The sequence below is a fragment of the Aythya marila genome (genome assembly GCF_965140915.1).
Source record: "Aythya marila genome assembly, chromosome: 3".
In the NCBI taxonomy this organism is placed as follows: Eukaryota; Metazoa; Chordata; class Aves; order Anseriformes; family Anatidae; genus Aythya; species Aythya marila.
The window spans coordinates 74,550,844-74,575,584 of NC_139044.1; the positions used below are offsets into that span (position 1 = coordinate 74,550,844).

Here is a 24,741-nt window from a genome sequence, read left to right on the forward strand (position 1 = left end):
AAAAGAACGATGGCACAGGCTATTCACTCTGCAGATAATGACAAACAGAGAATATTCCGTTGGCAGGATGTTGTTAGAGAGAGGAAAAATGGCCATTGCCTTGGAAAGCACCTCTGTGGGCAGACAGAGTTGCCAAGTGTCCATCACAAAGAGCTTGGGCACAACCAGAAAAAACCTGCTGAGGGCTCCTGCACAGGCAGTGAAATCAGGCAAACTCCACACTAACTTTAAGATTAATTTTTACAAAAAAGCAATTAGAGAACTTGTTGTGCATTATAACATGTTGTTACATGCTGTAACTTATTGTAGCAATTACCACACACTGGGCTGAGCCCAAGGGTGAGTAATGAAAAGCTTAATTTTTACTCTGTGTAAAATTGTTCTCTTAAAGCTCTGCAGTGAGCTGGCTCTGTGGGTAGGGCACTGCATGAGGATTTGGGACCTGGGTTTTTCTCCCGCCTATACCCAGGTTTCTTTCATTACACCAGACAGCATTAAACCTTTCCTGTTACCCAAGTGCCTGTGAGGATGGTGTTTCTCTAATTCTGTCATGTTGTGATAACAGAAGTCCATTGCCAAGAGGAAGATGTTGACAAAGGTCATGTAAGAACACGCACACTGACCAGCAAGTTGGTTGTATGGCAATCACTGACCTTTTATTGAAGTTTCCTTAACTGAAGTACAGATCCACGGTGGTTATATATCAAATATGCTATGTCTTTTTTCAGTGTGGTCAGAGGATCAGTGCTCCTGTAGAGCTGGCCAGTGTGGGAATGGCACAAAAGCTAAAGTTTGGAGCAACACCAGCACTGCCATGATTGCCTGATGCACACACAAGGCACCCCAGCCCAGAGGAAACAGCCCTAACACACTACATCCCACACCAGACAAATTGCATGTCTGTTGGGTATCAGAGGCAGAAGGATTCCTCATGTAAAGAACTGTGAGTGGCAAATCATCACATACCTAAGCATACACTTCACAGTGAGAAACCACATCTGGTAGTCACAGCAAAAGGATTTATTATTCTGAACCCCAATCAGACAGGGAAATAAAGCATCTCTTATCAGCCATGCTTTTAATCACCAACAGACAAGATGGAAATAGATAGTCATGTTTAGCTAAAAATAGCAGGCTGTCCGATTGAATATTTTGTATCAGGCATGCACTAAATACTGAGGTAAAACTTCCAGTGAGCTCAAGAGCACGGTTATGTGAGAAGAAAGGGCAAGGCCTCTTTGATCTTTAGCATCGATACCTGTGTCATGATAAGTAAGATAGCTTTCCCCCTGCTCTGCCCTTTTGTTTGCTTCCCAGCTCTCTTCACCCTTCCAACATCTGAGTGGTGCAGCTGACTCAAGGAAACATTTTTACCCTCTACGTTATCTTCAGAAACAAAAGGTGCAAAACATCACTTAGCAAAGGTTTCCCCCAATATTTCTTTCATTTATTTCTTCTGTGCTTTCTGTCTTCAGCCTTCCTTAAAAATGTAATTCCTATTTCTGTCACAGCATCGCCCTTCAGCCTGTCCTGCAGGAAGGTCACTTCTGCCGCTAAGTGAACCTGGAAAGAAGCAGGTTTGATTAGCTAAGCAAAGAAATACTCCTTTTTTTTTTTTTTTTTTTTTTTTTTTCCCCTCCAGTGTGACAATCTTCTTATCTCTCACCACAAGGGGACCCTCTTTCACAGGCTTCATAAGAAACAGATTTCTAGAATTTTAAAAATATCTTTCCAAAGTAAGTTAATAAAAAGGAAGGTTATGTACACTGGAATTTGAATAATGTGTTAATCATGATTCCAGTGTTTTGCTTTGTTCTGAGAACTTAAATTTCTGAGAAATTAAATTTGAAATGCCATCTGATACCCTTCTGATGTTTGGGTTTTAACATCACATGATTCTTTCTTTCGCCTGATCTGCAGTTGTATCGCTGTGACCCGAATATGCTTTATTTGTCTTCATACATTTGGAAAGAAACAGGGATGGCTATTACTGTAACGTCTATGCAGGAAAATGATACAGGATCAAGGATCAAATGAGAAGTGCAGCATGACCCCTTGGCTCTGGCTGCTTTGTGTTAGCTGACTCCCCAGCTCCATCAGCCACCAAAGGAGCGCAGCTGAGACTGAGCTCAGTGAGCTAAGCTGTGTGCTTCTTGGCATCCAGGATCAGCCTGGCCCTTCCTATGCCAATATAGACATTTAATCAGAGAGGGGGGCTGAACACTACTAAGCTTACTTCAGTTATCTGAGCAAGTGGTGTTGCTTTCCTGTGTCTCTGCTCATTAGCAAAGATCAGAGAAAACAGATGAGCACTTCCTTACCATTTCCAAGGCACCTCGAATCACCCCACAGAGAAGGTTGCAATAGCAAAGTGATGCTCGTTCTGCTGGCAGCTCCTCCACAAAGTCCACCAATGGGTTTTTGTCCAGGATTAAAGAGAATTCATTACCTGCAGCACTACTGCAGCTCACACTGGGGGTGACCCCAAGGTACATCTTGAAAGCAACCTGCAAAAGGAGGAAACCAAGCTGAGTGGTATAGTCAACACACCAGGAGGAAGGGGTGCTGTCCTAAGGGACCTGGACAAGCTTGAAAAGTGGGCCCATATGAACCTAATGAGGTTCAAAAAGACCAGCTGCAAGGTGCTGCACCTGGGTCGGGGCAATCCGGACATGAGTGCAGACTGGGAAAAGAACTCATGGAGAGCAGCCCTGCAGAGAAGGACTTGGGGCTTCTGGTGGATGAAAAGCTTGACATGAATCAGCAGCATGTGCTTGCAGCCCAGAAGGCCAACTACATCCTGGGCTGCATCAACACAGGAGTGGCCAGCAGATCGAATGAAGGGATTGTCCTCCTCTACTCAGCCCTTGTGAGGTCCCACTTGGAGTGCTGCATCCACGTCTGGGGCCCCCAGCACTATGTGGGATGTGAGGCTGTTAGAGCAGGTCCAGAGGAGGGCTGTGAAGTTGATCAGAGGGCAGGAGCACCTCTCCTACAAAGACAAGCTGAGAGAGCTGGGGATATTCAGCCTGAAGAAGAGAAGACTCCAGGATCATGTCATTGCAGCTTTTCAATACTTAAAGGTGACATTAAAAAGATGGAGAACAACTTTTTGTTCAGGCAGACAATGATAGGAAAAGGGGGGGTGGTTTTAAACTAAAAGAGGGGAGACTGAGATTAGATGTTAGGAGGAAATTCTTCACTGAGAGGGTGGTGAGGCACTGGCACAGGTTGCCCAGAGAAGCTGTGGATGCCCCATCCCTGGAGGTAAGTGTTCAAGGCCAGGATGGATGAGGCCCTAGCCAACCTGGTCTGGTGGGAGGTGTCCCTGCCTATGGCAGGGGGGTTGGAACTGGATTATCTTTAAGGTCCCTTCCAACCCAAGCCATCCTATGATTACATGAAACTCTGCCCTTTGAATCTAGAGAATTAATTATAGGATGCACCATCCTGCAGATTAGCTTTGCTCAAGGTAAATAGGGCTAAGGGGCAGAAAGGCTTGAGACTAAACTAGATTTGTCTCTTCTGCACTCAGCTGGAGCCAGAAAAAGAAATCTGGAGCTACGTGTTACTCCAGGGAAGTACAGTGTAAGGCTGCTTATTCTGTTCTTGATGTTCCTCTGCTTACAGCACCATACAAAACAGTTTTATTGTTATAACTTGTGCTTTCAGTGGCGTCACGCTCCCCTGGGACCATTAGCTCCATATTAGGTCCTTCCCTACATTGCTGGCAACTTTGATAATCACAGCTCAGGAACTCCTGCAACTGGTGAGTGTGTGCATTTACTCTGCTCTCTATTTAGAGACAAAAAAAAAAAAAAAAAAAAAAAAGAATAAGACTGCCGAGACTGCAAATGTATTTGATAACAGGGCATTGTGTGCTTTTCTTCTGCCCTGCTCGCGGAGGGGTCCCCATGTGCGTGCATTTGTACAGACAGTGACATCATTACAGGATCTAGACAGCGCTGAAGCAGCCAGGCTGGCAGCAGGCTGTGCTTCCCTTGAAGAGCCCTCCCCTAACACACGGCTACAGACTCCAACAGCTGAAGATACAAGTGTTTTGATTTTTACCTCTTCAGGGAGTATCATCGGACATGGATGGTTTCCAAACAATCCTGAAATTCTTTATAAACCGGAGAACTGCTATTGGTTACAGTTTTATGGCTCTGCTGACTCTGGGAAGCGAACGTGTATTTTCTCTTGTTGCTTTCAGATGTCCCTGCAGCAATGAAAACTTCAGGTATGGTTTAGTATTTCTCTTCTCCCCAGCTTTTGTTTTGCTGGTCATTGGATATTTCTTGAACAGCAAGACCTGGAAGCTCTTCACAGGTTGCTGGGTGAACCCCAGAAAAATATTCCCCAAAGGGAATATCTGCCATTTCTTCTACATCTTTGGACAGATCACTTTAAATGCTCTGGTAGCACCAGTGATGTGGCTTTCGGTGGCTTTGCTCAATGGGACTTTTTATGAATGTGCCCTGAGTGGCTTGAGAAATCCTGCCTACTTAGATGCCATTTGCCGCAACAAATCTGTGAAGTGTTTTGAGGAGCTGCACAAGGTGGCCTGTGGCAAAAGCACCATGCCCTTTTCAGAGAGTGAGGAACTCAAGCTAACTCTTCAGGCACAGTCACAGGTAAGAGAAACAAATGAAGAGAATCATAGAGTTTGTACTACTTGCTGTGGAAGGTGCAAAAATAAAACTGTTGGTTCTACATAAACCAAGTTTTAGCATGATGCAGTCCTGCCAAATACAATAATCAATCTCTTTGTTCAGCTTGAGCCATGACTTGTTTCCTGGGAGGTCCCACTGAAGTCAGGATCAGTAAGGCCAGGTAACTTAAAGCTATCTTTCTGAAAGAAGACAGCTCTGAAGAGAAAAACATTATTCAGTTGTTTAGGAAGCCAGATTAACAGATGTCACCCAGAGGGGTCTGTTCAACTAAAAATCCATACCACAGTTTCTTTTTTTTTTTTTTTTTTTTATACTACTATTGACACTGTAAAAAAATGTTGCATCAGTAGCAGTGAGAAAATACTGGGAAATCAGATTTGTGATGCATTATTTATTTAACTTGTTTCTATTTGCATTTCTCAAGTTTATGATGCCAGAAGAGAGCATGTTTTTTTTCTTCTTGGAGGAAGGAAGGAAGAAACACTAAAATAAAACCAGAATATGCAAGGCTAAGATAAAATGATAACATTTTACTATATTTATGTTACAGTTCTGTTTGTTGCCTTGTAATGTAAATAAATTTTAAGACAAAAAAAAACATCAAAACATAGGAAAAAAAGAAAAAAGAAAAAGTGTTACAGAAAATGATGGAAAGATGATTGTCAGCAAAGCGCAGGAAGAAGAAACATTCTGTGGAGCCAGCAAGTTTTTGCCAGACAATTGTGTCCATCTGGAACTGTTTCCTACCCAAGACCTGGTTTTATTTTCAAGTCCTCAGGCGAATAGGACTGGAATGCAGACAAAGACTGCAGTGCAGGCAAGGCAATTTAATTGAGAGATTTAGAAAGAAGCAACAAATAGTTCTAAGACTTAAGGTTTTATGTATAGGAAATAGTGAAGACGGAAATAATGAAGAAAGAAATAGAAAGGCCAAAGGCTCAGAGTGGGAATAGCATGGGAATACATACATTCATTCTCTAAGCTGTAAAAGAGTGAAAAGCTGCTAAAAAGAGCAATATCTCAAATACCCACAGATATCAACAGTTAGTACAAAGTGACCAGAGAATGAAAGAACATGAAACCATTCTTCCATAACAGTTCCTAAAAACAATTGTTTGTTAGGCTTCCTGGTTTCACATATTTCCCTGAGGAAACTTTCTATAGTTCCATCAGCTAAACACAGACTTTTACTGGCCATTATTTTTCCAACATCACTCCGCATATTATCACTACCAAATCAGTTCTAATTCATATGGGTTTCTGAAACCTAAAAGATCCGTTCCACACTGGAATTTTTGCCCCATTTGAAAAAAAAAAAAAATCATTTTATTTCATTTAATTTTTTTATGTCCACATTGCAGTGGAGTAAGTGAGTAAAGCTGTTGGCTAGACCAGCAGTACTCAGCATGAATAATTTGCATTCATACCCCTGATCCTCTTAAAGGAGAACATCCTACAAAAACAATTGCTAGCACATTTTTCTACTCTCAGCCCTTGCTCACAGGTTGATCAAGGTTGATAGTTGCTCACAATTCATAACTGTGTCTTAAATCTAATTCTTGCTGTGTTCTATGAATGCTTTCAGGAGATAGAAACCCTTATACCAACTAGTGATCATGACATCTTATTCAACTTGTCCACTTTTCCCCCTATGCTACAAAATTCAGTGAGCAATTTCAATATGCTACATGCTGGACCATTAGATTTTTTCAATAAATTCTCATCAAATCATCTTTAAATTATCAAGACACTACTTCTGCTCTCAGGTCCAATCTGTTTACAGTTACACTATACAGCCATAACATTATTTGACTGATCAGTTAGACTTCTCTTGGATTTTTCTTTGTGCATGGTGGTCTTGTGGTTGAAGTCTGATTTGAGATACTCTGTTCCTGAACCTGCCATTGCATTTGCTCTGGTCTCTTCAGCAATTGTTATTCAAGTTCCTTTCATTACAGAATCACGGAATGGTTGTCCTGGAAGGGTCCTTAAAGACCACCCAGTTCTAACCCCCTGCCATGGGCAGGGACGCCTCCCACCAGACCAGGTTGCCCAAAGCCACATCCAGCCTGGCCTCGAACACTTCCAGGGATGGGGCATCCACAGCTTCTCTGGGCAGCCTGTACCAGGGTCTCACCACCCTCTGAATGAAAAATTTCTTCCTTATTTCTAAATCTTCCCTCTTTTAGTTTAAAGCCATTACTCCTTGTCCTATCACTACACTCCCTGATAAATAGGATCATTTAAAAACTGAGACAAAGCCTGTCTCTGTGGCTAGACAGTCTCTAGTATAAGCCAACTTTTTGTGGTGTTCTACCTAAAGAACAACTGTCTTTCACTTTCCTGATAAAGAGACATCAAAATGGACAATATGGAGAAGCCTTAGCCCTGACTTCATCTCCCTTCCTTTGGTCCAGGTGTGGCAGGCCCATTAAGACTAATGGCAGGCAACAAATGAAAACTGGAAAGTGATGTCTGGAGTAGGTCCCCCAGAGGAGCAGCAGGCCCTTTGTACAAAGAGCAGTCACTGTTGGACATTTGATTTAAACAGCATTTCTACTTGGGCCACTTTAACCTGACACCTGTTCCTTTTTTTTTTTTCCCCCCCCAGATTTTAGGCTGGTGTGTGATAGTGACTATGGCCCTTCTCTCCCTGCTAACCACTTGCTGTGCCAGCTGCCAGTCAAAAGTCAGCCACCTCCAGCTGATGTTCTGGAAGGTGTATGCCGAGAAGGAGAAGGAGCAACTGGAGCAGACTTTCCAGCTGTATGCCACCAAGCTGAGCGAGCGAAACCTGAAGTGCTTTTTTGAGAACAAGAAACCGGAGGTTATTCCCCTGCCAGCTTTTCAGGCATGGGAAGATGCTTCCCAGCTCTATTCTTTCAGCAGTAGCCAACAGCATTACAGCACAATTCACAGGCTAGTTGAAGAAGGCCAGAAAGAAATCAATGAGGAAAGAGAGACAACACTAGACTTTGTAGACAGAAGGGAAATACCATAGATAACATATATATTTTCAGCCTTTTTATATCTTGCTAATATAGCATACTTCCAGCTGATTTCATCTATATTTTTTCATAATGGTCTCTTTCTTCTTGATCACATTCCCTCCCAGTTTTATATTTATGTCTTTTTTAATTACTTCTGCACAACAGTGAAAAGACTGTAGTCCTCACTGGCACTTCAGGCTCATGCTCTGCTAATGTTACTGGCTCCAGGTCAAAAGCCAAGAGGATTGAATAATGACTTATGGGAGGTTTTAAACAATATCCTATGTAAAAGGCCTTATAGCACACCTGTCCTATGTAAATCAAAAGACTGTCATAAGGTAACACTATTCAAAATATGTGCATAAAATAATACATGTGTGGCTTTCCGACAGTCCACAGAAAGTAAAGGTATTGCTTCCATGCACTTCCAGGCACAGTGATTTTTTTTTTTTAATTATTTTTTTATGTGGTACCAAGGTACTCAGTCACTGAATGCATCCCAATGTCTTTGATCTCCTGTTGCACCTAAAATGCCATGGATGGCCTCATTGTTCAGCCCTGGCCTTCTTGTCCCTGAGATGCCTTTCTGAGACATGGAGGAGAAACCTCACTTGACAATGAGGTGTCAGGTAATTTCTTGGACAAATCTTGCAGTCAAAGTGTTGGGTACAAATAACTTGAGATTCCCAAATGGTTTCATTTTTCTACATGTATGTCTTTGTTAATAATAATAATAATAATAATAGTATTTTCAAACAGAACTAGAGTAGCTGCTTAAGCTTTGTTACAATAACTAAAATGCACATTAAAATGCATATTTTGTCTCTAGAGACTACTTGCCATTATCTTCTCCCACGGAGAACCTGGGAGGCTTCCCATTGTACTGGTACGAAGCTCCTCCCTGGAGCATATTTCAGATGCTGGCTGGAGCCTGCAGAGCTGCCTAGCATTGCTTTTACCAGGTCTGCAGCCAGCATACAATAGAGGCCCTGGAAGAAAACTTCACATTTTAAGACAAGAAAATATTTTTGCAGAGGGCTGATTTTAATTTTTTTTTTAGTGTCTTAGGGAATGTAGAATGTGTCTGGAGAAGAGGGGCTAGCAGGCCAGGCAGGTGGGGTGGCAGCACAGCCCCTACTTCTGATAAAGGCCTCTCACCCCTGAGCCCTCTGCTTCAGCTCACGCACGTGGAGTTCACTACGTGGCTCTCGCACGGGTTGCCTGAGCCTTTGCAAACGCTGTGTAAAAGAGGCACAAAGTTTCTGCCAAGTTTCTTTCCCCGGGGTTACTGGGTAGGCTTTTATGCAGCATTTTTCTGCCAATCTCCCTGAGCCTGCAAAGAATCATATCTTTGCACAGGTTGAATCAGACTCTTATCAACAAACCGGTATACTTTGCCTGGCTCTTTTCAAAAAGAAAAAAAAAAAAAAAAAGAAAAAAAAAAAAAAAAAAAAGACTAACTAACAATGTCACAACTATCTGCATTTACAGACCATTACATTTTAAAAATACAAAATCCAAGAGCTGTTTCCACTGTCTGCTTAGATTTATTTATTTTTTCTGTGCTTTTAGAAGATTTTGTGGTCTCTGAGCAAATGTTATATTGCTTTTTATCCTGGCTGCCCCACTTCGCAGCAGACTTGGACCATGTTGTATGCCTAAATGTACCTGTTGCAACGGAAAGCAGAGAGGCCACATTGCCAGCATAAAAGTTCCAACAGCAGGCATGTCTGACACCAGTAAGTCAGACCTGCAGGTGGTCACAGAACTGCGGCATTTCGCTTTGCTAAGTTCATGGTAGCAAATGGCCAGAGTATGTGGGAAGCTCTGAACACAATGGGCTGTGTGATTACAACAGACTGGAAGGATGTTCTTCGTAAAAGCCCATATCATGGATCTTCTGATCTCAACCAGAAAAATGATTACAACCTAATCTTTGTCTGTGTAACAATTTCACATTCCCTTTGATTTGCTGTCTTTACCTATTTTTTCTGACATTCATATAATCAGTTTTCTACTTGCCAGAATGTTTATTAAAATAATAAAGTACAATTCCCAAATTAAATCCCTACTAAAAGTGTTTTTCGGTGGCTTCCCAGAGGGAGCTACTACTTGCAGTGCTGGGTATATGGTACTGCCATCTCCACACTGCTTCATCCATTTACACGTGCATCTCTACAACTACACAACTCCCAGGCAGGAACAGGAGTGCTTTTTTCTGGTTTCCAGCACACGTTTGTACAGAGAATTGCAATGGTAAGTAGCCAGGCAATGAAGGAGGAAGCTCTGGGTTCTGCCCAATCTCCAAGAGCAATAGTTGTGTTCTGTGACAAATTAGCCAAAACACGGAGCTTTCAGGCTGACCCCAGAGGCTCAGCCATTCGGATACATTGTATTAAGCTTTGATGCAGAAGATGAGAATGTTTATCACATGCAGTTTATAAGGGAAGACTAAATACCCTCCAGTCCATGCAGGTTTCTACCCCACACCTCCTGAAAGAAAATCCAGGGCTACTACTTTACTTCCTTTGCCTTATCTCTACACCTCCCTCCTCACTGGTACCACATAAAACCAAAGCAACTTGGAATGCAAAAGGGAGGACACTAAGTAGGTTAAGGAGATCATCAATAGGTATGTGAAACAAATGGGCTGATGTAAGGATGAGGACTTCACTGTCCTATAACAGCTGGGACACAAAGGTAAAAGTGTATGTGGCAGAACAAGACAAGGTAGGAGGACTGAGGGGTCCCACCTCTGGCTTTGGCAACCTTTTCTTCTTCAGGAGAGTGCTCAAAGCTCTGCATCTGAGTAGTCAGAAATATATGAAGTGCGAGTGCTTCCCAGCCTGGCCTTCTTATTTCTCATGGAATGACACAACTGGGATCTACTGTCTTCTCCTCCCCCTTACCAGATGACTGGTGAGAGCACCAGGAGGTGCTGATTGTGGCTACCAGTCCTCCAGACTGGGCTGCTGGGGGACAGGCTGCACTCAGCGGCCCCATGGCATGAAACAGAGCTAGCATTTCTGCCCAGCCAGCTACAGGGAGCTGTTTCTCCTGTACCCCCTTTTCCTTGTGCCTCACAGTCTGGTCTTTACCTTGAAGAGCAGCTGCTGAGTGCTGAGTGCTGCAGTATGTGCCTGATAGGCGCCTCAGCCCTTGCTGATGCTTGTTCCCAGGGCTCTGTTATTCTAACTGTGTTGTCTTTCCAAAACGTCTGTGATTTAATGCAATTGCCATGCGGTTCCTGGAATACTTCTATCAAAACAGACAGAAATAAAACCCAGCTTGACCCTATTTTTTTCAGCTAGAATCTGATTTTGGCAGATTTAACTCTGTCCCTCAAGCAGCTATTATAAAAGCTGTTTTGTATCAGCATTGTCCATGAATTAAAGTTCAGTAGCTACCACAGCAGCTCATTTTCAACACGATCCAAAACAAAGTGATCAAAAAAAAAAGAAAAAAGAAAAAAAAGGAATAAACATTTTCTCTTAGGAAATAGATTTTGCATTAACTCTGATGCCAATCAAATATGAATGAACAAATAAACAGGTAATGTCTGTTCAATTCTACTCCGTGTTCTTTACCTCAGTTTACTTATTTCTTCCCCTCAGTGAGAAACCAGTTTTCTCAACTAAGTACTTTTAACACTCCTTGTACACATCTGCCCCTCTGTCAAACTCCAGGTCTTTCTTACAAGACAGTAACTGGTTAAATGTGCTAGGCCCTCATGTGCTTTTGATTTAATTTCATCTGTGTTTTGCATTATGTTATGACGAATCTTTCAAAATCCTATTGTTAAAATTTCCGGTGTTAAAGAGAACTTGCAAGGAAACTATGCAAAACCAGTAGCCAGCTTGCAGTGCAATAGTGCACCAAATTAAGACAACATTAAAAAGCTATAAAGTGCAAATTGTTAAAAGGTCTCACTCTCGTAAGTAATTTAAGCACATACATAAATTATTCATTGAATAGATAAGAAATGAAATTGTTTTTTGGAAACCAGCTTATGACTGGAGAGAAATTCCTTTAAAGTTGTACCATGTACAACTTCTCTGAGGGTAAAACAAAGACCTTGCGATCTTTCTTCAGGACTCCAAAAAAGGGAATTAAAATGAATGAACCATTTTGAAACTTGCATCCATAAATTTGCCTCATTGCTATTTTTATGAAATGGAATAAAAAAAGAATATCTGTTTAGACACATACATAGCCAGCCATTAAAATGAACCCATAAAAAGCAAAAAAGCACAGCTGTCTTTCTTTTGAAAATGTGACTTGCTGTTTTATGAGATTATGTGTTGCTTAATGTCAAACAAGAAATCTCTGCACTAAACAAATAAAAACATGAGATTGCCCTTTTTCAGATTCTCATCCAGCAGCCTTTGTTTCTCCAGCAGCAAGACTAAAATTCGGTGACATTTTGACGGTGATCAGATGCATTCTACAACTACTGAAACAGTTGGGAATCCACTAACTTATCAGTCCCTGTAGTGAAGAGTTCCCAGTAGTATATACATCTCTACAGAATGTTGTATATACAAGTAATGGTGCAAAGTAACTGACACTGTTAAAAAAAAATAAAACCATAAAATCAGATGATATAACAAGAAGATTAATCAAGGAGATTACTTCATCTACTTAGATGGGGGAGGGCAGCCAAAATAACTTTTTTGCTGGCATACTTTTAATTCTTAGTACTTTTCCAGTCAGTGTTTGGGAAGAATAAAATACTTCAAAGGCCTTGTCATGTATTCTTGATCCCATGTACTCACAAACTATCCTTTACTCTTTACAGTGCAGCATTTCATGTCTCAGTTTACTGCTTGCCACTTAGCACAGCAATCTGCATTTCCCGCTCACTGGTGAGATCTGTAAAACAACATTTACCAGCTTTGTGAACTCTGTCAGCTTCTGTCAGACTTTCATGGGTATTGTCCGGCTGCTGCCATCTGTATCACACACAAACCCCTCCTGGGACATGATGGCATTGTGCTATGAAAGCTTCTAGGTCTAGGATACTAGAAGATCTAAGATTAAATATAAATGTTGAGTTCTTTGGTTAATTTTTTGCATCTTTTTTTTTTTTTTTTAATCAGATCAGTGATGCTTGGAATCTTTTGAGGAGGGACTGAAGTAAAACTTTGATTTTTTCAGGTCTATAGTGTAAAATTATCACCCTTGTTTCATATGATTTTCTGATTGTATGAAAAGTAGTTCTCACTTATACCCTGACCCAAACTCTGAATTCAGTGTTGGATGATATTTCTTCAGCTGAGCTTTGTTCTCAGATGGTTTCCATTCTCTTATACCACTTTGCCAGTTAGCAGAAAGCCTGTTTTACATGGCCTGTTTTGTCTTTTTTCATTCTGTCCCTACTGTAACCACGCAAAATCACAGCATGAACACGCAGAGTCAGGGGACACCATGGGAATTCAGTGTAGAAGGGCTTTGGCTCATCACCAAACTATGTTGGCCCTCCTTCAGTCCCATGTAAACTAGCAGTAAACCCCAGGCTCTGCAGTCTGAGTCACTGGATCACAGAAAATGACTGCCTTAGGTACAGCTTTCCTCCACTATTTATTTCTCAGTATAGCAAGCTGGCTTTATACTCCTGCTTTTTCCTTTGCTTCATCTCTTTCCATTTACACTGAAATATTCTCCACCAAACACCCACAGCATGACCTTGCAGGCTTCGTCTTTGCACTTCGTCTTTTTCCAAAGAACTGCAGGATAACAGCTATGTGTACAAGATGGTTGGCTTTAACTACTTTAGCTGCTTAACTGTCTTAATTATTTTAACCTTTTAACCAGTCTTACTCTACACAGTCATTTTCAAACAGATTTCTGTTTAAGAGTTAGTGCAATGAAGTATTTAAACTTTTTATTTTTTTTTCTCCTTGTTGAGAACTCTGCTACTGAAGAGTTAAAGAGGTCATGTAAAAAGTTGTGTAATTTTGAACCAGCAACTTCAACAGTGTATTTGCAGTTACTCCCTGGGTCATTTTGCATATATTTCATAGGCATATGCATCAGACAAATGCTCTTGAAGACTGCTTCACAAATGCTTGGCAAAGGCACATGAAAACATTTTCCATATCATATTTTGTCTCAGAAAGAATATACTTCCACAGAACTCCTCTTCTAGTTTGCTGAAAACAGAATTTTCAAAAGACTTTCTGCTTTAAAGTCTTTTCCAATCTTTCTGAGTAATATGATTTCTCTCAGTAAGTGTATTTTGATGTCCAGCCTGTAGCAAAAGGGAAATGGTATCTTTTTTCTTATTTGGATGGTTAACTTCTCACTGTATTTTGTTGTTGGATTTCCTGTACTGGACAATGATGGTTCAGCTATACTACAGCAACTGTATATAAGGAAACCACGAGGAAATTCAAGACTCAGCAAACCAGAAATCTGGCATATATATGAAAATGCAGAGAAAACAAAGAACATACGCCATCTGAAGAAGAACATGAAATAGAACAGTAAGGTGTTTTTGCAGCCTGGCATCATTCTTCTAATGAGACAGCACGTTTTAACACAGTGATTGAAATGCTGTTTCCCTTATGTTTTTCATTCAGCTGACCTCACTACCACCAGTGGATCCTCTACCCTGCATCAGCTCCTGCTAAGGACAGGTTTTGTTATACATTATTCTGATTTGAGGCTCCAAAGCACGCTTTGCTTCAGCACAAAATGTAGTTTCTACTCTTTTATGAGCTAGCTGAATATGACTAGCTTTTTGTAATGTAACTGGTTTCTGCTTGAAACTTTGGCAGATTATGGTGTGTGTGTCTTTTACATGTGTGCATGTGCAGTGAATTACTTTATAGCTATACTTGCAACAGGAAATGCAGAGAGGCCCTTTATTTCTATGACAGCCATCATAGACAAGTATTTTGGAATGATAATACTACTTCTGTCCCACCACTTCAGTTAGATGTAACTTAAGTATTTCTGACACGGTGTGATGAATGTGAGCAGGATCACACCTGGTACCAGCCAGAATCACTTAGACATAAGATACGCCTGTGCTACTAGCATACATTGCTGCCTTAGTATTGACAGGCTGGTGTTTATACTGTATAGACTGTACAAATAGCCTGGTGTTTCCCAGCTCTGTAGTCAACATCATATTTAGCTGATGCTGCTGGTAATTCTTAAGTAATTCTCAAAAAGTACGCCAGACATACTTTTGTCTTCCAAAACAATCCCCTCTAAACAAACCTCTGGTATATTAACTGATTCCTTAATCTCTCCACTTAAAGCAAATGACCACCTAGCAAAGAGTTCTTTGTTATAAAGTGCAGTTAACTTTTACCATTGGGAAAGCTCAGGCATATCTTCACTGACAACATTTCATAGATGAAAATCATAAAGGACAAAATGAATCATTCACAATGATCTGAGTGGGTATCAGTCTGAGCCAACTTCATATCCACAAACTACCACCTCCTTTACAGTGTCTCTGCTGTCTAGAAGGGCTAGACATCCTATGGATTTCTCTTCAAGTTTTCCATAGGGTTGCCCCTGGGGTCAAAGCTATGTCTTTAGAACTTCATTATTGCTCCTAAATTTTCTCCTAGATCTTTACTTGATGGCAGTATTGCGAAAGACTACTCAAAAGGAATTTTTCCATCAAAAAGGGAGGAAGTACCCACAATTATTATTTTTTCTTTTGGTTTATTGTTAGATTGGTGAAGAGTGAGAGAAATGTTTCTCATTTTCCTTTCTTAAGTTACTTCTCTTCCGTTGCTGAGTCTTGCTTTTGCAGAAAATCCTGCAGCTTCTTCCTAGTATTACCATTCCAAGGTTAAAAAATGTCTGAGATAATAAGGAAATGCTGAAGAGAGTTCAGATGGCAGGAATAATATCGAATTTTAAGAATCTATATGAGATACTTAAGCCATTTACGTTCCTAGACAATAATAAAACAAAGGGGGGGGGGGTGTAATAATAATTTGAAGTTATTTAATGAATAATTTGAAGTTATGACTTTAATTTGAAGTTAAATGACTTTAAGTTTAGATCAAGAGTCAGCACCCTTTCACAGCTCTCACTTTGTTGTGTGTGTCCTCAACTCAGATACAAAACTATTACCCATGTGAAGCAGTTCTGTGTTTCTGATGATTCTTTATTTTAAACTTGCCATTGTGGGTTTATCAAAACCAACTGCAAGATTCTCATCTCATTAAGCATCAAATTTTTATGCTATGTTTTGGTGTTTTAGGAACTGGTATTTCCTCTCAAGGAGAACCTGTATGAGCTACTGATTGATGTGAGAATGTAAATAAGGAAAAGGCTATATTTCACCCAAGGAAGCATGGGTTTGGTTGTGGAGAACAGCTTTTTTGTTGTTGTTGTTAAGACAACCATGATATAGCAAGAAATGCAGATAACTGTTCTGGAACAAATTGATGGAGGAGGAGGGAAAAGCTAAGACCAAAGGTGACAAAGTTCTACAGAATGTAAATCTTATTTACCTGTGCAATCATGTCTGCGGTTTCAGAATAACTGCGACACCGTTTCACAGATGAACGAGCTAAAAAATCGTCGATCAGCCTTATGCCAATGGCATATCCCCTAGGGGGAAAACAAAGAACATTAACATTCAAAAAAGTAATTTTTTCACACCTACTATCTCCCAAATCTTTCTCTTGTGCTTTCTCAGCAAACCATGTGCATGTTTCTGAAGGAATGGTTTTGAGGACATCAGATTTTTGTGGTCTAGATTCTTATTTCTACCACGTTTTGCAGCACAGTAGGATGTAGTTCATGTAGTCATATAAAGAACCATACTCCTTTAAGCATGATATTCCCAGCAAACATCATAAGAATTATGACTATATACACATGCATATATTTATATTTACATATATAAACAAATATGAGATAGCAGATATATGACTGTAATATATAAAGCCATATAAATAGTACACAAATGAAGGCTGATTAATACTGTTTTGTCACTGAAAATAGGATAGGACTACACAGGACAGGATTTTCTCCTTTCCTATGTGATCCCCAGAATTCATCTCACACCAAGGAAATCACAGCACTCATCTCTGGGTTGGCATGGACTTCTGGGCACCCTCACTGCAGAGTTCTGGAGTCAGGCAAATTCACAAGAAAGGGATACACACCTTATCTCCTTCACTTTATCCTCTTATCCTTTCACCTCCTTCTTTGCTTTTCCTCCACAATTCCCTCTTTACCTTTTCACTAATATGTTATCTCCCTCCATCTAACAACTGCAGAACAAATCCAGAAGTTGTCAATGTACCACCACCTTTATTTGTATTTAAAATACTACAAATTCAGAGAAATGAAGTAAAAAAGAATGAAAGTTAATGAAATTTTTCATCAAACAAGTACTTATTTCTAGCTCTCATGTAAATAAAAGGGTCAGTAACAACACAGTATGCACAATAACTATGCCTGTATTGCTCCGAGCATTATTTTTATTTTTTTTTTTTTGAAATAAAAAGGAAAATTTGAAATAAAAAGGAAAGTTTATGAGATGGACAGAAACCTTATGAAAGAATGTGAACCAACTCTGAAATGTTTTAAGGGAATTTTTCATGTCCATATGCATGGATATTCTTAGTTTCTGCCTGTTTGTCAGAGGCCTTAAACCTTCTGCAAGGAAGGCTGCAGTCAATGGAGTTTCTTAGTGATTTTTTACCATGTCTTTGACAAAAAGCCAAAAAGTGATCTGATGTTCAATGTGATGACAAGACAGAAAGTGTTCTTGGCAGCATGAGGTTTGAAGCTGTAGAATCTCATGCATCAGAAAATGATGAAATATTTATTTATTGCCTAAGTATCAATATCAATAATGTTGGTAAATGTCATCAGCAGTTAGCAAGGTATGCATTAGTGATGCACAAGATCCTTTTCAATTTTTATGCCTTAGATTTGCAAAGTCAAAACAATAATAAATTGGCAAGCTGATACTTGGCAACTATGTGGTGAAAAACACCCATCTCACAACAGATTATCTATGTATATACCTATCTAGAGAGATCAGAATAGAATATCTGCTAATCTGTTTCTTCCTCAAGATGGGCTCCTTTTATCATCACAGAAGTAAAGCTGATCATATTGTTTCAATGAAAACTATCAATATTTTATCGAGTCTTTTTCCTATTGAGAAAAACAAAAAGATCTTATAGAAACAGCTATAATAACAAAACCACAAAGAGCAAAATATGTCTCCACATATTCCAAAACTACCCTTTCCTAATTGATACCATAGCATCAGATACAAGTCTATTTTTATTGTTCTTTTTTTTTTTTTTTCATTATTTTCATCAGAGCTGAATGAGGTATTAATATCAAATAAAAATTGGAGGGATATTGCCCTTTTTTAGTTGTGAATAAATTACTTTATCTTTCAAATCAATGATTTTTACTTGCTTCCATCTATAGCTATTGGACTATAACTCATTTGCAAGTTTTCAGATTAAGAGTAAAGTGTTTAGGTATTCTGTCTAGCTTGATTGTTGTAAATCCTTGGCATGTCTGAGCTCTCCTCTTCTGAGTAGCATCTTACTATACCTTCTTGTTAACCAGTTCAAAATTTCTTTCTTACTAATTTTCTGTGATACTATTTCACCTGTGATAGTGACTAGGAATCTTAGTAAAGATGGCATGTTCCTACATAGGATCTTCATTTTCCAAAGTGGTAATCTGTATATAAAAAAAAAAAAAAAAAAAAGAAAACACAAAACAAAACAAAAAGTTTCTCATTGACCATTTGTGCTGTCACTCACTGCTGTATGGTCTTTTTAAAGATGAGAGGCCTGCTGGCCCTTAGTTGAGGAAAACAGATCCATGGGCAGAGGCCAATTGAAAGTGCCCAAGTGAAACACCTGAACTGCACCCTTAAGGAAGATTGTTGACTACAGAAGGACCCTGGTAATGTGATTACTTCTTAGCATCCAAGTCACAAACCATAGTCCTGCTAGATGAGGGGAAGCCCTGGGAAGGCCACGTGGACAGTAGGCACACAAATGCATGTTATACCTGGGAAACACCTGTGAGAAGTAAAAAGCTTGAGAAGATTGAAATAACATAGATATGAAAGACAGAAGAGGAGAGTTTACAAGGAAGTTGGAAATAAGTACATGAAAATAGGAGATGAAATTTATGTCTATCTTATTAACTAGCTCAACAAAGTATTAACAAGGAATACAGGTAAACAATCAAAACAATCCTGACACCTTTCTTCTGAGAATTCAAAGGTTAATTGCTCATCATAATTCACAAATTAATGTTATTTCTGCTTACAGAATATCAAGCCTTACCCCCTTATCTCTGTAATCCTTGACAGTGCTGGAAGTCATAAATTTAAGAGACAAATACACATATAGGTAATATACAGGTAGTGTATATAGGTAATATACAGGTAGACAAATAGCATTATCAATGAAGCTGTATATTTAATGTAGTACTTACATTCTATCTAAACAGGTGTTGACATCTTCATCTTTTTCATAATCCTTACACAGCTGGGCTACCAAAGCCCCATACGTGAGCACAAAAAGTTCTCTGCTCTGCCAGAAAAAGATGGAAATCAAAAATGAAATAAATTATAATTAAATGTTTTCATGGTGTTGAGTTGCTACTGTATTAAAAGTAAAAAAAAAATACCATTTACATTAATAAAGAAGCTTCTGTCCATTGACATGTAATCACTGAAATCCACGATTAAGTGTGACAGAGCCTGATTTAATCATCACTTTAGTTTCTGCACAGGGATTTTTGGTAGTCAGAAATGCCATTTGTTGGGATACGGCTACTTTCATCAGATACATTCCTGTGCCCTGCAACAGTACATATGAATGCTGAATTGATAAATGCTGTAAAATGCCACCCAAAATTAATGATAGGCATTTAACTGCAGGAAGAATAAATGATGCAATTAACTATTAGCCCCTCTATAATAGGAACAGTATATACAGTGAAATTCCAATTCTTTCACAAAGGTATGATTGATTTGATTCAGATCATCAGTTGTCCCCCACTGCAAAAAACAAACAAACAAACAAACAAAAAAAGATTAAAGAATATTAGCTCAGAATAATGAAAACAATCTATAATTCAGCACAAGTGTAAAGAGTAACAATGAGCAAAGCAAAAAAGAATCAGTCACATTGTCATATTGACATTTCCCCTTCTTTACCAGTCATTACAAGTAATCATTGAATTATAAAGTACCCTACATTGGAAGGGACACAAGAGCATCATCAAGTCCAACTCCTGGATCAACTCAGGACCACCTAAAAACCAGACCACATGTCTGAGAGCATTATCCAGATACTTCTTGAACTCTGGCAGGTCAGGGGCCATGGCCACTGCCCTGGGGAGCCAGTACCGATGCCCAACCACCCTCTGGGTGCAGAACCTTTCCCTGACCCTCCCCTGTCCTAGCTCCATGCCGTTCCCTCGGGTCCTGTCACTGTCCCCAGAGAGCAGAGCTCAGCACCTGCCCCTCTGCTCCCCTTGTGAGGGAGCTGCAGGCTGCCATGAGGCGTCCCCTCAGCCTGCTCTGCTCTGGGCTGAGCAAACCAAAGGAACCCAGCGGCTCCTCACATTCCTCGTAAGGGGATGTCGAGAGGCAGGAGACCTTTTCTCCATTAACACCAGTGACAGGACCCACGGGAACAGGGTTAAGCTGAGGCAGGGGAAATTTAGGCTTGACGTCAGGAGGGGGTTCTTCACAGAGAGGGTGGTTGCACACTGGAACAGGCTCCCCAGGGAAGTGGTCACTGCACCGAGCCTGTCTGAATTTAAGAAGAGATTGGACTGTGCACTTAGTCACATGGTCTGAACTTTTGGGTAGACCTGTGCGGTGTCAAGAGTTGGACTTGATGATCCTTAAGGGTCCCTTCCAACTCAGGATATTCTATGATTCTATGATTCTATGATTCTATGTCTTTCCCTCTCTACCTTTTGCCATATTTGTAGCCCTCCTTTGGACACTCTCTACCAGTTTTATGTCGTTATATCGGGAAACTTCTTTCCCTCCTTCCCCTAGGGCAGGATCCTGCCAGATCACCTCCATGGCACTGCAGAACTGATTGTATTTAGCAGGAGTAGCAGCTGGCCTTTAGGCCTAAGAGATTAGGTTGGCACTCATTAAATTCTTGGACAGGAATAAATTCAAGGAAGTGCTACAGGCTTGTGGCATGTGGGCAGGCTGGAGGTGCTTTTTGTTTATAGTCAGTGGAAAAATAATAGTAAATGCCAATGAAAACATAGAACAGGAAGAATGGCTTGGTGGAGAGACCTTTTCCTGCCCCCGTTGCATCAACAGCTTGGAGTTTACTAATTTTTTCCATTTTAATGTCACTGTTTAAAATGTTAAGTAGCATGAAGTGTTATCATAAACTCACCATGGTAATAACTCCTGTTTACAATAGCATTGGACAATTTGCCAATTGCTCATTAACAAGTTCTTAATGCAGTAAGTGGATGTTGTACAGGTTCTGTATTGTTCTACTCTCAACAAAAAGTCTGTGTTGTAACAAGACAAATGCCTTAGAGAAACCTAAGCAAAGTATAATAATAAAAGTGCATTATTGACCACTCTTTCAATATGTTGGAGAAAGAAGCTATTTATTTGACACAGTATTTTTTTCCCATAAATTAAGTTAACTTTAATTACATTATATTCTTATATTTCTTTTTCAGTGGAGACCTTTGTCACCCACCAAATTTTCCATTTTCAGAAATAGGTACATTGTATTAGAGCCTTCTGGACCTTCTCCATTGCCCCCAACTCATATCAAAACTCATTCTTTCTTTGATCCTACAGCTCTCTAAGCACTTAGGTCTCTGTTTCTGAGCAGACTCCAGTCTTAGAAACTTTGTGTCCATGTCTTTCCTAAGCCTGTTTAGAGTTTCAGAACTAAAGATAAAGGAAAAAATGCAGTTAAGTGCCCAGTTAGACATTCACTTTGTTTTTGCTATCACTTTTCTACAATTACTTATGTTTTCTTTTCCTTACTAGCAACTTAACCTCTCTTCAGTTTGTTATATGTATACAGGTGTGTCATGATTATACTTTTAGATGCAAACATTTTCTATTCTAACACAGTACTGTTGCTTTTTTTTTTTTAAACTACTGTGGCCTTATTTCTGTATTGCTCTTTTGTATTTATGGTAAAATATTTCTAGACAGTTAGAAATTTTAAACTAAAATAAATTCTGAAGAAACTTAGTATTAGCAGTGTGTAATGACCATGAACACTGAAGTTTTCCATAAGAATATTTTTTTTTCCACTACACACTCTCCTTTAGCACATAGTATTTCTAAGTGATTTCTGTAGCAAAAGCAAATGTACCTCACTTTATGCAATATGTTATAATAAATCCATAAGACATTTAGATCAGTCATTCCCAATGTGGGGACACATTGTGAATGTAATCTAAGGTGTAGAAATCCTGATCTGGAGAGCTCACTGTACCAGCTCACCCTTGGCAAATACGATGGTTTCATGGGGGCAAGAACAGAAAGATGGCTGGCAGGGGGTCCCAGTACTCACCACCTCCAGTGGGGTACAAACAGCACCACCCTTCTCCTGATTCCATCACTGAGCACTTCACAGTCCCTAGTGCAAGCCCTGGCAACTACCTCTGCTTCTGTCAACTGCCACTCTCACTGCCCCATCTAACAGCTACCTCTGTCCATCTTTGTTCACCCTCATGCTGCTTCCTGACCTGAAACATCAAGAATCTGAGCTTAGAGTCAGATCACCTAAGGACGTGAGGTTTACATGATCCCACTGTCATTCTATCAGGTTTTTCCTAAAAGCTACTGACTTCACCATATAATCTCAACCACACTTCATGGAGGTATACACATATGAAGAATCATTACATACTAAGGAAATTGGTGGCTCTGGAGATGACAGGATGTTGGTGACAACTGATGGTACAGTTGTTGTCACTAAGATGGGGGTGCAGAAGAGAACTGAAGGTATAGTGGGGAAGAGAAATGAGATAACCATCATATGAATGTCGTATGAGAAAAGCAATGTGGATAGGAGCATGTGACTGCAGAATGGTCTTGGTGACTGAAGACATCTCAGTGGGGAACCAGAACTGTGGAGGGTACTGTGACCTTTGTTAAGAGAGTGTATATAGTCCTGGAACTACATTTAATTAAAAAGGAGTTTTCACTAATCCTGCTGACTTTTGAACTAATTGTTTATTTATTGCTATTAAAACTGATTTTGTTATCCAGACCTTTGCAAAGTGTATTGGCTGAGACAAAATTGTGTTTGTTGATGAGAGAATTCTTACTTTTAGAAACACTATGGCTAATGCCCTATGCCACTGTGGTGACTAGTTCTCACTGAAAGGAATTTTGAAGCATAAAGAACTGGCATCATTCAGGATGAGTTGACTCATTTCATGTTGCAGGTGATTTAAAACAGAGCAAAACATCCACTTTCTGGGAGAAGATGCTAAGTAGTAAGGTTAAAGCATATGTCTCAGAACAAATGATTAAAAGTAGTGTCCTCCAAACTGAATTTTCCTATCTGATTTTTTCATATTTTAAATACCACTTGCAGAGAACAAGAAGAACAATAATTGATATCTTTAATGGCACAAAATACTCCTTTTTATGAACATGCAGCTAAAGAAGTCGTCCTGGGAAAATTCTGCATGCTTAAAATAACTGCCTGAGCTTTAGGACAATATTAAGATGAAGTGAAGAGGAAAAAAAAATAAATGGAAGTCTACATAACTTCTAATTGATGTAAATCTGTGCTAAATGATCAATGGTCAAAGCCAACATTTAAAGACAAGTGGTACAGTTTTACCATTGTCTTCTCAAGATTCAGATTTCAGCCTTAAAGCCACATGTTGAGATCCTATCACAGTGCACTCCTTGTGCATGAAAAACTGTCACATTAGGAGCATGAAGAAGGATCCCTGCTTATGCAACACAAACCTCAAAAGAAGACATGGTCTGTTATTTATGGGGCACACAGCAGGTGCCAGGTATGCTGCAGCCCCAGATGAACCAACTCTTCCTGTAACTGCTCATGTGCCAGAGACGAGGCTGGCATTGCTTCTTTTATCCAAAGTAAGAACAGAGTTTTGGCTTCAGGATTCATACTGAAGGACTGTCTGAAAATAATTTCATGTCATGTCTCCAGGCAGCTGGAGATATATGAATGTTTCTAAAGCAAATACTAGCATTACTGCTCAAAATCAGACTCCAAGTCCTATGGGTTTGCCTTTTTTATTTTTATTTTTATTTTTTAATGCCACATATTAATAGCTGGCAGCTTGTTGGCAGTCCACCAGAGTATCCCACTGTAGGTATAAATGCTGCCAGAACCTCTGTTCTAATACTGGCAGACTCATCCACATCCTTTCTGTACTTTCAAGCTATTCAGAAACACATCTGCACAAAACACATCAATACAATAATAGCTTATTTTTACTCCATGCACAATTTCAGTTGCACATCACAAAAATATCTTACTATTTTCTGGCTGTCCTGCTTTCTTCCTGGTGGCCGTGACATGTTGCTTGTGTAATGCTTGAATATGTGATTGTCAGCTTATAGCTTTTCTTCCTCAAGCAGCATGTTCTTCTCCCAGTTACCGCATTTTCTCGTCCCCTCCTCTAAAGTTCTCTCTTTTCTGCTCTTCTGACTTTTACATGAGATGTGCTCGCTGCAATCTGTAATGCTCCTGATGCTCCTCCTATTCTCTACGTGTATCGAGCCCTTTGGGAATTTGACTGGCAGCAGATCTGCCCTTGTACACAACATAAACAACTGCTCCATCCATAAAAGTGGGCTGTAATTAAGTGCACAGTAAATATCTACGGAAAGTAAAACCAGGCAGCATCAAGAGTTTGCAGGTCTTATTTTTTTTTTTTTTAGAGACAACAAATTCATTTTGTTGTTTGTGCCAGGTTTTGGTGTTTGGAGAGTTAACAAATGCTCCCTCTTTGAAGAACAAAATCACAATTACACCATGCTGATGTATAAGGTAATTAAAATGTGATCATTTTCAACTTCAAGGAGCAATAGTCTTCTATTAGCTGTG

The 24,741-nt window shown here is 39.8% G+C and overlaps 2 protein-coding genes across 2 annotated transcripts; one reads left to right on the forward strand and one right to left on the reverse strand.

Moving 5' to 3' along the window:
* Window positions 1–1,034: 1,034 nt before the first annotated feature.
* On the reverse strand, window positions 1,035–24,343 carry TRAPPC3L (trafficking protein particle complex subunit 3L). The gene is made up of 5 exons (XM_082755713.1): window positions 24,171–24,343; window positions 19,124–19,221; window positions 16,147–16,246; window positions 2,322–2,507; window positions 1,035–1,563 (listed from the first exon to the last, which is right to left on the reverse strand). The coding sequence occupies exons 1-5, from the start codon at window positions 24,210–24,212 to the stop codon at window positions 1,444–1,446; spliced, it is 546 nt and encodes a 181-aa protein (XP_082611839.1). The 5' UTR covers window positions 24,213–24,343; the 3' UTR covers window positions 1,035–1,443.
* CALHM5 (calcium homeostasis modulator family member 5) lies at window positions 3,834–8,313 on the forward strand. The gene is made up of 2 exons (XM_082755712.1): window positions 3,834–4,634; window positions 7,285–8,313. Exons 1-2 carry the CDS (start codon window positions 4,095–4,097, stop codon window positions 7,672–7,674), a joined length of 930 nt encoding a protein of 309 aa, XP_082611838.1. The 5' UTR covers window positions 3,834–4,094; the 3' UTR covers window positions 7,675–8,313.
* Window positions 24,344–24,741: the final 398 nt, after the last annotated feature.